At 42.5% G+C, this 13,626-nt stretch overlaps 1 protein-coding gene across 2 annotated transcripts in view; it reads right to left on the bottom strand.

Moving 5' to 3' along the window:
• LOC145399827 (pseudouridylate synthase 7 homolog) overlaps positions 1 to 13,069 on the bottom strand; it is a 135,597-nt gene extending 122,528 nt beyond the window's left edge. The window contains exons 1-2 of one of the 2 annotated variants that reach the window (XM_080272393.1): positions 13,047 to 13,069; positions 207 to 526 (exon numbers count right to left, since the gene is read on the bottom strand). In XM_080272393.1, coding sequence (XP_080128519.1) covers positions 207 to 526 — 320 coding nt within the window. In that variant the 5' untranslated portion in view covers positions 13,047 to 13,069. Of the gene's footprint in view, positions 1 to 206; positions 527 to 9,872; positions 10,001 to 13,046 lie in introns of those variants that run through there. The other variant, XM_080272402.1, reaches the window with a different exon arrangement.
• Between the last annotated feature and the right edge of the window lie 557 nt (positions 13,070 to 13,626).

Genomic DNA, 13,626 nt, shown 5'->3' with positions numbered 1-13,626 from the left:
ACCCAATTTCCTGTCTGAATTGTTGGGAGATCCAGCACACACCTCACTCAATATCCCCTCTCCTATGCCACTAAAGTTTATAAGGTTGCTTGCAACACACAACTGTGGGGTAATGAAGTCACCACACTCACGTCAGTAAGAATACAAAAGTATTACTCTTTCCACTTATCCCTGTAGATTACTATGAAGTTATCTAAAATAATTACCTCTGCTTAATAATGCCAAAGAAGCCCTTATGTTCTCCGGCATAACCAGTTATTCCAATATCCTCCTCGGCTGAAGGGAGCTTCTTCTTCTTGGAATCATCAGATTTCTTCTTTTCATCACCACCCTCACCCTTAGCATCCTTATCTTGCTCAGCATCCTTGTCATCCAGGTTAATTATTTCTTCAGCAAACTCTACATCCTTGGCATCGGCGCTGTCACTCTCCAGGTCCACCACATCCCCATTCTCTTCATCATCATATTCATCACTCTTCTGCTTGCCATTTTTCATCACTTCTGAATGGTTGCATTCATCACCCATCTAAAATAACAAAATACATATAGGTACAGTACTTGAAGATGATGTGACATAACATGTCTATTAACTTATCACAGGACAAAGAACAAAAAATAAAATAAAATAAAGAAAACTAGATACCTAGGCTACTTAAACAGTATACAGTACTATACAGTATGTGCAATTTGCATCAACTATTCGCAGCAAATTACTGTACTGTAGTTACCATATACAGTATTGGTGACACCACATGAAGACAACCCCCTACAGCACTAGTGTGGAAACAAAACAGCAACATACAAGAGAGGAGGAAAACAAGACAAGCACTTCCAGACTTCTTGCATGCAACATTTAAACACAATTTGCACAGACAGTGTCCCTAACATCTTAAGCACTACCCTTCAGCAGATGCTACTATGGTCGTTTTCGTTCGTTTTCGAAGCAATTCATCATGACCACAACTTCATTTTAAATTGCTGTGGAGGTATCACCAAATCTTTTACACGGACTACAGAATGGCCCTGAAACAATACAGCTAGAAAAAAGTTATACGAGATTCAAGAATATTCCTTCCTCCAGTGTGAATCAGTTCCATCTCCATGGACATGAATGAAAAGCAGATTTCCACAGGAAAATATGCTGAGCTCCATATGCTTCACCATAACAGTGGTACATTCGAGACAGTGAACTACACAAAGTACATTTTTGCAGAAATACATTGGTATTTAAGAGAAACCCAAGATGAATATCAATCTGTCTTAGAGAAACTTAGATGAGCTTAAAGACTGGTAAAGACAAAAGCTTCTAAGATTCCACCCTTACAAAAACAAGGTCTATCTACGGCCTGACACCATAATCCTGTAAAGGGTGGAAGTTTGTCTTTGAGTTAGAGGTTTTATGGGGAGGGAAACCAACCATCTGTCAACCCACTTGCTGACACGTAGGAAACACGTGTGGATTGGTTACAGTACTGTATATGGTTACCAACCAGGTGATAAAGGGTCATTCCACCATGAGAAACGTTACATTCGCAGACAAGTTACTGAATTACTCTCAGTTATATTTGCAAAGTATGCAATATAAACAAATGGTTTTTGCAAGCAGCCATTTATTACCAACACTTCACACCAAATCATACAACAGTCAGATTGTTTAGCCAACAAGGGGGTAGGGGGGTTTCAAGAATACTCCCCCAGTATCCCTGCTTGTCGTACGAGGCGACTAAAAGGGTTGGTGGTGGGTTAGTGCCCCACCCCGTAAAAAGAACTAACTAAAAAAGCAAATAAAGAGCCTCGGACCCGGACGGACCATACGTTGACGACTAAGGAACGGACAAAGGACATTCTAAGGGTAGGAACGTGGAATGTGAGAGGCGTGAATGATGAAGTGAAAGAGAGAGAGATTGTCCAGGTGCTTGAGGATGCAAAAGTGGATATATGTGGATTGAAACTAAATGGAAAGGTGAAAGGATGAGAGAATGGGAATACGGTGTAGGTATATGTGCGGGAGTCAGTGAGAATGAGAGGGCAAGAGAGGGAGTATGTCTGATGATAAACAAGAAGTGGAAGGAGAATATAAGAGAGTATGGAACAGTGGGTGCAAGGATTGTATGGGTGAGGATGAAAGTAGGTATACAAGCATGGGCGATTGTATGTGTGTATGCTCCAACAGAGGATCGAGTGGCAAGAGTGAAAGATGAGTTTTGGGCGAGAGTAGAAGCATGTATGGACAAGTTTGAGAGGAGCGAGAGAGTGCTGCTGATTGGAGACATGAATGGCAAAGTTGAGAATGTACGAGTGGATGGAGTGGTTGGTCAGTGGGGTGTGCCAGCTGAAGTAGATGGGAATGGTAATGCTTTGGTGGACATCTGTGCTGGTAAGGGGTTGGCAATAGCCAACACCTACTTTCGTCATAAGATGATCCACCGGTATACATGGAGAGTAATGAGGAGGATGGATGGTGAACTTGTTGAACGAAAGGCAATGATAGACTACGTGTGTGTGGATGAGCGAATGAGAAGACAAGTGTTGGATGCAAGGGTGTGGAGAGGGTGGGGGAATGGAGTCTCGGACCATCACTTAGTGATGGCCAAGGTAGAGTTGCAAAGAAAGTGGTTGAGGAGACGAAGGGGAAGACAGGAGGAAGCAGCTCCTGTGAGAAGAGTGGAGAAATTGCAAGATAGTGAGAAAAGGACAGAGTATAAGAGCATAGTGGAAGAAAGATTGGGAAGGTATGAGCTAGAGCAGATGGAAGGGGTGGAAGACATATGTAAGATATTCACGGAAGAGATAAGCGCAGCGTGTGAGGCGGTTTGTGGAGTGAGGAGGAGATGCAAGGGTGTGCAAGGGACAGCATGGTGGAATGATGAGGTGAAACGAGCTGTGAAACAAAAGAAGAAGGCATATGGTGAATGGTTGGCGAGTAGAGGTAGGGGAGAAGTTGAGGGAGAGAAGAGAGAGGTATATGTGAGCAGGAGAAGGGAGGTTAAGAGACTGGTGAAGGAGAGTAAGAAGAAAGTGGATGAGGAGTTTGGGAGGAATCTGAGTGTGAAATGGAGGGAGAGTAAGAAATTGTTTTGGAAGGAGGTAAAGAAAGTAAGGCAGTGTGAAAGGGGAAATAGTAGGGAAGTGAAAGATAGGAATAATAGATTGTTGGTGGAGAAGAGAGAGAAATTGAGGAGATGGAAAGAGCACTTTGAGGATTTGTTGAATGTAGAGAGTGAGAGCAGTGTGAGTATAAGTGGTTGGGGAATGGCTGGGAGAAGAAGAGATGAGAGGAGGGAGGAAGAGATCAGTAGGTCGGAAGTAGTGGAAGCGATGAAGAAGATTAAGCTGGGAAAGGCCCCAGGAATTGATGGAGTGTGTGGTGAAATGCTTAGGTGTGGGGGTGAGACTGTTGTGGAGTGGATATGGAAGTTGTGTAGATTGGCTTGGGAAGAGGGAAGGGTTCCAGAGGACTGGAAATCAGGTATAATTGTTCCTCTGTACAAAGGAAAAGGGGAGAGAGAAGTATGTGGTAACCATAGGGGTATTTGCCTTCTTAGTGTGACTGGTAAAATATATGGTAGAATACTCATTAATAGGGTTAGGCATATGACAGAGGAGCTAGTTGGAGAAGAACAAGGGGGATTTAGGAAGGGAAAAGGGTGTGTAGATCAGATATTTGTTCTAAGATGTTTAGTGGAGAAGTATCTAGAGAAGGGAAGGAAAATGTATGCTGCCTTCATGGACTTGGAGAAAGCTTATGACAGAATAGATAGGCAAGGTATGTGGAAGGTATTAAGAATATATGGAGTGGAGGGGAAATTGTTGAGTGCTGTGAAGAGTATGTACGATGGAGCTAGGGCTACGGTGCGAGTGGATGGTGAGCTGAGTGAGTTCTTTGATTTCAATGTGGGACTGAAACAGGGGTGTGTGATGTCTCCATGGCTGTTTAATATATATATGGATGGGGTTGTAAAGGAGGTGCAAGGTAGGGCAGTGGATGTGGGGGTGGCCCTAATGAATGAGGGTGAGATTTGGAAGCTTCCGGTGTTGCTGTTTGCTGATGATACAGTATTGTTGAGTGAAGATGAATGGGAGTTGCAAGGTTTGGTGAATGAATTTGGGACAGTGTGTAGGAGGAGGAAGCTGAAAGTTAATGTAAACAAAAGTAAAGTTATGGTGTTTGAGAGGAATAAAGTCACAGAGTGTGCAGTGAGGTTGGATGGTGAGGATATGGAGAATGTGAGTGCATTCAAGTACTTGGGTAGTGTGATGAGTAAGGATGGAACTTTGGGGGATGAAGTACGTGAAAGGGTACAGCAGGGAAGAAAGGTTTTGGTACACTGAAAGCAGTGATGAGAAATAGGGAGGTGAGTATGGAAGTTAAGAAGTCACTGCATGATGGTATTGTGATCCCTAACCTGACGTATGGAAGCGAGGCGTGGACCTTGCAAGAGGGGAACAAGTCAAGAGTGAGAGCAGTGGAAATGAGTTACTTGAGAGGAGCATGTGGAGTGACGTGGAGGGACAGGTTGACGAATGAAGAAGTGAAGGAACGTTGTGGGGTAGATGTGGATGTGGTTGAAAAGATTAGGAGAAATACACTGAGGTGGTTTGGACATGTGGAGAGAATGGAGAATGAAAGACTGACTAAGAGGGTGTATGTAGGTGAGGTGGAGGGAGGGAGAGGGAGGGGTAGACCAAGGATGAGGTGGAGGGATGGAGTTGAGAGGTATGTGAGGGAGGGGGGGGTGAGTTGGGGGGAGGGGAGTCAAATGGTGGGTGACAGAGTGACTTGGAGCCGTTTTGTCTGCGGCCACCCTTTGCGGGATTAGGGCGTCGGCCTATAGATAGATAGATAGATAGTTTTATTTTTGATGTTACGAACATTCAGACACACTTTACTTTTATAATGCTTATTTTGAAGAAAAAAAAAAAAGGTTATTATTTAATGTGCTAATTGTGTGCTAACCTCCTCCCACCACCCCTCTAGCAGCCTTCCTCAGAACATAACAAATCAGCACTAACTTTCTTTACAGTATTTACAACCAATCAGAGCCCTAACTTTTGTACTATAATATTGTACACCAAGGATTTGAAATCAATGGTCATGGCTGTTGTGTTGTGCATGTTATTGGAAATTACTCCAAACGATGGGGAGTTTTATGATGACCAGGAGGCTATGATCAACTTCTGAATCATGGATTATACACAGTCTCGAAGTCCCTGGGGGGAGGACCATAAATGCCCCCACCTTCCGCCCCTCTCCCGGTGACGACTTGAGCTGCCTGGAACCACTATCTGACTCACTTCTTCATTTCTGCAACATTCGCGGCCTTTCCTCTAACTTTCGTTCTGTTGAGCACCACCTCTCCTCCTCTAAACCTCACCTTCTCTTCCTAACTGAGACTCAGCTGTCTGAGGCAACTGACAGCAAACCCTTTTCTGTATCCTCCAACTTTCTCTATACTCATTTCAAAGCCAAATGTGGCTGATGTCTGTATATACGCAATGACTTATCTTGCTCTTGTGTTCCTGAACTCGATTCTTTGGAATTCTCTACTCTCTGGCTTCGGCTTTCCTGTCATTCTCTGACTAAATATATCTGTGCCGTTTACTTATCCCCGAATTCTACTGACTATCAAAAATTCTTCGACTATCTTACTTCCACGATGGAACATATTCTACCCATTTCTCCTTTCTCAGAAATCTCCAATCAAGGAGATTTCAATGTTCACCACCACCTTTGGCTCTCCTCTCCTTTCACTGATCCACCTGGTGAACAAGCCTACATCTTTTCTATCCATAATAACCTAGAGCAGCTTGTACAGCACCCTACCCGTATCCCTGACCACCTTGGAGAGAGCTCCAACATAGTTGATCTCTTCCTCACAACTAATCCTTCTGCTTACACTGTTAATATTTTCTCTCCGTTGAACTCCTCCGATCACAACCTAATTACTGTACCTTAACCTGTCCTATCGCTCCAGTACGGCCTGTGGACCCTCCAAAGAAACGTAATCTGTGGCACGTTGGAGCTGCAAATTGGGAGGCCCTCAAGCAGTACTTCTTTGATTTTCCCTGGAATGATTATTACTTCCATGGTCGGGAGCCATTTGAGTGTGCCTTGCGCATTACGGAGGTTATTCTTTCAGGCATGAAAGCATACATTCCTTTCTCATATCCTTTGACTGATGCAAGGAAGCCTTGGTTTAATTATGCTTGTTCTAATGCTGTCTGCAATAAGGAGAGGGCCTATAAAAGATACCGGAGCCAACCCACCCCTGAATCACATCTTTTATACGTTTCTGCCCGGAATCGTGCTGTCTGTTCTTCGCTCTGCTAAAAATAATTTCATCTGTAATAAATGCTCTCAAGTCTCCAACTCAAATTCTTCCCGCTCCTTCTGGCACCTTGCCAAAAACCTTTCTAACAACTTTACCTCATCATCCTTCCCTCCTCTTTTCTACTCTGATGGTTCTGTAGCTATTTCTTCTACTGATAAAGCAGATCTCTTCGCTCAGACTTTCTCCTCCAACTCCACCTTAGATGATTCCAGTGCTGTTCCTTCATCACTTCCCCCCTCTGACTTCCTCATGGTTGATAATAAAATTTCTTCAGCTGATGTATTCTCTGCCAGCACAGGCCTCAATATTAACAAGGCATATGGTATTGATGGCGTCCCTCCTACTGTCCTCAAGAACTGTGCTTCTGTGCTTACACCCTGCCTAAGTAAACTCTTTCGCCTTAGCCTATCAACTTGTACCTTTCCTTCTTGCTGGAAGTTTGCTCTCATTCAGCCAGTCCCAAAGAAGGGTGACCAGTCCCAAAGAAGGGTGACCATTCCCAACCCTTTAACTATCGTCCAATTGCTTTAACATCCTGTATTTCAAAAGTTTTTGAGTCAGTTCTTAATAGAAAAATTTTAAAGCATTTTTCCTATCACAATCTTCTTTCTGATCATCAGCATGGGTTCCGTCAGGGCTGCTCCACTGCCGACCTTCTCACCTACCTTTCAGACTCCTGGTCATCCTCCTTTCGAGACTTTGGCGAAAGCTTTGCCATTGCACTTGACATCTAAAAGGCTTTCGATCGAGTCTGGCATAAACCTTTAATTTCCAAACTGCCCTCTTACAGTTTCTATCCTTCTACTGTATCTGTGCCTTCATCTATAGCTTCCTTTCTGGTCGTTCTATAGCCGCTGTTGTAGACGGCCATCGTTCTCCTCCTAGATCTATCAACAATGGTGTTCCTCAGGGCTCTGTTCTATCACCAACTCTCTTCCTTTTATTCATCAAATGACCTTCTAAGCTGTACTTCTAACCCTATCCACTCGTACGCTGATGATTCCACCCTTCACCCTTCCATTAGGTTCCTGCAACGTCCATCTCAGCAGTTACTGCAACAGACAAGGGATGAGGCTATGGCACACCTAATGTCTAACTTGGCTCGCATCTCTGACTGGGGTAAAAATAATCTTGTTTTTAATGCATCAAAGACTCAGTTCTTATACCCATCAAGCCGACAAAATCTTCCACAGGTGTACCCTCTAATGTTTAATAATATTCAGCTTAATCCTGCATTGTCCTTGAACATGCTTGGGGTTTCATTCACTCAGGACTTATCTTGGAAAGATCATATTACATCTCTTGTAAAATCTGCTTCCAAGAAATTAGGTGTGCTAAGCCGACTCCGTTCCTTTTTTACCCCTGCACAGTTGTTGACTTTATACACAGGTTTTATCCGCCTCTGTATGGAGTACAACTCTCATGTGTGGGAAGGCTCCCCACATACAGCTCTTCTCAATAGAGTGGAGTCAAAGACTTTTCGTCTCATCAACTCTCCTCCTCTTACTGACTCCCTTTAACCTCTGTCTCTTTGCCGCACTGTTGAATCTTTATCTCTTTTCTATCACTACTTCAGTGGTCACTGCTCCTTTGAACTGTTTGCTTGCATTCCTCCACTTCTACAACGGGCGCTTAGCACCCATCTAGCAGCAAACTCTCATCCCTTTTCTGTCCAACTCTTGAATGTAAGAGTTAAACGTTACTCCCAGTCCTTCATTTATGCAACAGGTCAACTATGGACCTGTCTCCCTCTGTCTGTATTTCCTGCTTCCTTTGATCTCGTCTTTTCAAACGCAGTGTGCCCAGGCATCTCGAAATGATCGGATCTTGAATTTGGCTCTCCCTTGTACCTTGTTTTTCTCTTGGAAGGAACAGTTTGCGGGCTCGTGGCCTTTGGTTCCTTCTTCCTTTAAAAAAAAAAAAAAAAAAGGATCCAGTGAAATATATTTAGGGGAATCAGCGGGGGACAGAGCTCTTCCAGTTAAGCTTCTGTGCATGTGTAATGTAAGGTCTCTCATTTGACTGCTATTTGGGTTTGATAAGGTTGAATGGCATCTGAGAAGATTTCAGCAATGAAACTGTGTTCCTCTATTTTTTTTTTTTTTTTTTTTTTTTTTTGCTACAGTATATATATATATATATATATGTTCACTTTTTATGTAGATTAATTTGTTTAGTTTATTAAGGCTCCAACATGCTTGCATGCGTCGGCCTTGGTCACCTGATGGCAACTCTCCTTGATGCTCGATCTCTGGCAGCTTCTCTATTCAATCCCTTATATCTGAGGTCACACCCAATGACCTCATCCCAGGTCTTTTTCAGTCTACCTCTCACAACCCTACCCCGAACATTAACACTTTCTACACCCAATTATCATTCCCTAGCCTCTCCACATGCCCAAACCACTTCAATGTATCTCTTCTCATCACAGCATCAATACACTCCAGTCCCAACCTACCTCCTAACTCTTCCAGTGTAAACCTAGACCCCCAGGTCTCACACTCAGGGACGCACTGTACATCCACCTGATCACTGCCACCTCTGTACGCTTGAACCTGTGAATATCTTTTTCCTTTACTTCCCAGGTCCCACTACTATACAGCATTACACTCCCATGCCACAAACAAAAGTCCCTTCGCATGGAGGGAGAGCCTTCTCAATGTCAGGAGAGGCAACAGCTCCCTCAACTTCTTCCAATCACTCCTCACCTTAGCCACAAAGCTAGCTCCTGCCCCACCTCCAGCACATAACATGTCTCTCAAATAACAAAACTCTTCCACACACTCAAGAGACTCAACAGCAAGTTCAATCCTTTCACACCTGGCAATCTCCACATGCTCTCCCCTACACACCACACACAAGAAATCAGCATTATCTAGCAGTGCACCTCTAATACCATTCCCACACCCTTGTGGCAAATCACACATGGTCACTCTTCCTCTTCTTTGACAGTACCACACCCAGCCTTAGATGCCATCACTTTTGTTTTATCTGCATTTACTCTTGCCCTTGTGTCCCAAACCACCTCTCCACTTCCTAAATCTTTCCTCCGCCTGCCTTTCATTCTATGCAATCAACACCAAATCATCAGCATACATCGCCCACGGGAGTCTATTTCTGAAGTCAGGTGAAAGGGCTTCAAGTACCAGTACGATCTCTCGAACTGGCTGCTTTATTTACCAACCATCGCTCAGACTGGACGCGTCAATGTATCCTGTGTCAAAGCTATGCAAATCAAATGTTCTCCCAATAACACCCCTGGAATAAGGGGTATCTGAACTGGAAAACAAATGATTTCCAATGGAAAAGACTACCAAAACTGAACAACAACAACAAAGAAACCATGGTACCGTACAGTAATTCTTTACCACACAGGCGAGGCAATTCCACCTATTGTATAACAAACTCACAATCTCAAGGTAAGTAATTTTGGTACATATGCAACACGCATAATTAACTGCTGAATTGTGGCTGCAAGAAGTGATTGAAAATATATATATATATATATATATATATATATATATATATATATATATATACCTATTTTGGGGTATTTAAGGAAGCAGCTAGGTCGTCCGCAGCAGTGTTAACCGATGATCTCTCCAACTGGCTGCTTTGTTTACCAACAATCATTCCAGCTGGATGTGTCAGAGTATCCCGTGTCAAAGCTATGGGAAACTTTATAATATAACCAGGCCTAACCTAACCGAACCAAAATCAACCTAACCTCACTTGTGTTTCACAGCCAGCTTTCAAATAAAAAAATGTGCATTAGAAACATTAAATAAGGCCAGCTGCTGGTAGACACCAGCTGAATATTTAGGCATTCTAAATCCTCATTTATGGCTTTCAGAGGTAAGTTTATAAAAATGCCCAGTACCTGTGGTAATCCAGGAATAACGACAAGTAACATGTGAAAGACTATTTCAATAGAAGATATGGAAAGGCCGTGCCTGTTTGGAAAAGAATTAATGAAAGTATTGGTCAATTTTCAATAATTCACATAACTTAATTCTGAATAAAAAAAATATATAATTTCTGGTCAATTTTGGTGCAATTTGAATGAATCTGAGCTTCATTTTTGTTGGAAATCACTCATTTTGGAGAGTAGGTCTACCCAAGGCAAAATATACTATTTTTGGGTAGTTAAGGAAGTCGCCAGGTCGCCTGTGACAATGTTTACCAACGATCACACTGACTAACCAAGTTGTTTACACTGACTGACCATGTTGCTTACCAACCATCACTCCGACTGGAGGTGTCACTGTATCTCATGTCAAAACAATGATTCAACCAAACTTAACCAACCCCACTTGCATTTGACAGCCAGCTTATTAAAAAAAAAAAAAAAAAAAAAAAAAAGGCGCATTAAGAACGTTAAATATGGCTGGCTACTAGCAGACATCGGCAGAGATCCAAGGTAATTAAAAGTTTATAGTGGAATAGGTACTATTTTACAAGTTGCCAATATGCAGTTCAGGGATATTACCACCATAAACGCACTGTTTATTATTACCTAAGAATGCTGATGAACCCCCATAACCCCATTCAGAAATGGATATTTACAGAGCAAATGATTTTAATTAAATTTTCCAAAAAACCATACCATGCATCTTCACTCGGCCAGTCCACACAAAAAAATGCATGCATTCATACGTGTGTTTCTCTTTCCATCGACTGCGCATGTGTCTCCTGGGTCTGTTTCAACCACTCATTGGCATACCGTACTTTATGTCACGTGATGGTATTCTACCAATCAACTTGAAGCGCGGTCTTTGACTCCTTCTGGGTGAAGAATTCAAATCCTTCTCACTATGGCTTCCGACAAAGAAGGACATGATCTGTCCACTGGGTGTAATATTGATTATTTACACGACAATAAGAGTTTCCACTCGCAACCGGAAGCCATTGAGTTATTGAGAAAACACGGTGTACCTGGTATATGTTCTGCTAGTTTTTTATGAGATTTGAATGATTTTGACCTTCACTTTTGTTGGAAATGCTTCATTTTGTCTCTTTTCTAATCATGAATTTTGACTCAATGAGGTGAAATGAAGTACAGTATTTTTGAAAAAAAAAAAAAAAAAAAAAAAGGGGGGGGGGCAAAAATCACTCAAATCACATAAAAAACCACCAGAAAAATATACTGCACAACCTGGACCATCGTATCTCTATGGTAAGCATTCCGCTACAGCACGTTAGGTTATGTTAGTTTAGGTCTGTTTGGTTAGGTTTACTGGTTGTGCAGTATATTTTTCTGGTGGTGTGGATGTGGATGTGATAGGAAGAGTTATGAGGAACACACTGAGGTGGTTTGGCCATGTGGAGAGAATGGAGGGCGAAAGACTGACGAAGAGAGTGTATGTGAGTGAGGTGGAGGGGGGAAGAGGGAGGGGGAGGCCGAGGATGAGATGGAGGGATGGGGTGGAGAGGTATATGAGAGAGGGGGGTGTGAGTTGGGAGCAGGGCAGTGAAATGGCGGGGGACAGGGCGACTTGGAGGCGATTTGTTTGTGGCCACCCCGAACGGGTTTGAGGCGTCTGGCGATAGATAGATAGATAGATTGTGTGATTTCTGCCTTCATTTTCTGTCGGTTAGGTTAGGTCTGTTTGGTTTGGTTAGGTCTCTTTGGTTAAGTTGGGTTGGTTAGGTAGGTTTGGTTTGGTTAACCGACTGTGCAGTATATTTTTCTGGTGGTTTTTAATGCGATTTGAGTGATTCTTGCCTTCGTTTTGTTTAAAATGCTTCATTTCACCTCCTCATCCAAAGTTCATGATTGGAAAAGAGGAAAAATGAAGCACTTCCAACAAAAATGAGGGTCAAAACCACTCAAAACTCATCAAAAACTACCAGAAAAATATACTGCACAACCTGGAGGGGTGTATTGGCAACTTGTAAATATTTACCCTGGAACAGACTCAAAATAACATGGCCTACAAGGTGGTTGTGTAAGATTTCCTAGATTGAGTGATGTGAATTACCGAAAATTGACCAAAGCATTACATAATAATATAGGCAGAGCTTCACAGCTTAAATATCAGTGGCTTTTGCATAAAATTAACTATTCTAAGTATCATTATCAATTATGTCTGAGATCACTTGACATATTACTATCAACCCAAATACCCTAAAGGAGTTCCTGACTGGGGTTGTGAATACAGAACCCAACAGTTCCTGTAATTAGAGCAAACAGTCATTTCATACAGCTATGTGTAATTACACTATGCCTAAGCACCTGCACTTCTTTTCCAAGGGCCAATGTACCGTTAATATTCACTACTAAGGAAATACTATCAGATTATTTCCTAGTCAGGACTTCCCGTAACCACCTGGTCATTCAGTTGCCTGAATGCTTCAAATTTTCAAGATATTGCCAGCATGGCTGCTACATAACATCTGATTCAAGAGTTTAATTGGTAGGGGCCATGATGGTGGCAAAACAACGCTACCATCGAACCCCGCGCCTCTCTAGTAGCTTGTGCCGCCTCAAAGATCCCCGGCCGGGTGGTTCAATTATGCGCCCGCCTGCCTATCCTCCCTGGCGGCCACACTCAACTCGTGATTTAGAAGTGAAGTTCCATATATTCATGAGCAACATTCACTAAAATCATGCCCTGCTTTCTTAAGAACAAGTATGAAAGATATCTGATACAAATTTCCCAACATAACAGTTAATTCTTAGCTAAAAACATGCAGTACTCAAGTGAGGCTTACGCTTGCTCGATGTTTTGATGGAAGTAGACGCTTCTGAGAGACGCTATGTGTAAACTTGTATCAAGCCTCGCGCTCCAAAGCATAAGAATGTGGAATTATTTACCTCTTTAATAGGCAAAACGTGTCTGCCTCTTTCATATTTCTTCTGTTTTTCATATATGAAGCGTACAAAGCAAAGATTGGCCAAGGGATATGTTTTTATAATTACACTCGCTGTTTCTTTTTCCTCCCCCCGTAAAAAGTTGTTTATCACTGCATTGTTTCCCATCAGTGTAAAGGGCACTATCGACAAAAGATTGAGTTTAAAATTATACTGCTGTCAATTCCTGAGGTGTTACGCAATAGCTACTTGTGTTGCTACCCGAACACGAACGGAAATTATTTACCCGCCAACTTTAAATCTCTTGCTAGATCATGTAGAGCACTAAATCATGAATGGGCGCTTCCCAACTCATCATTTTCGGGTATTATAATCGAATAGATAATCAACAGTCAATTAGCAGTAGTTGCTTGTAAGCGGCAATAACCGGGGTTTCTGGCAGGGTTAAGTGTCCCCCAGATTCCCCTATCCAAAATCACT

The sequence above is a fragment of the Coenobita brevimanus genome, chromosome 6 (genome assembly GCF_032717465.1).
Source record: "Coenobita brevimanus isolate Jiangsu-jjx chromosome 6, ASM3271746v2, whole genome shotgun sequence".
Taxonomy (NCBI): Eukaryota; Metazoa; Arthropoda; class Malacostraca; order Decapoda; family Coenobitidae; genus Coenobita; species Coenobita brevimanus.
Note: the sequence above shows the minus strand (reverse complement) of the source record. Positions and strands in the feature narration are given on the sequence as shown.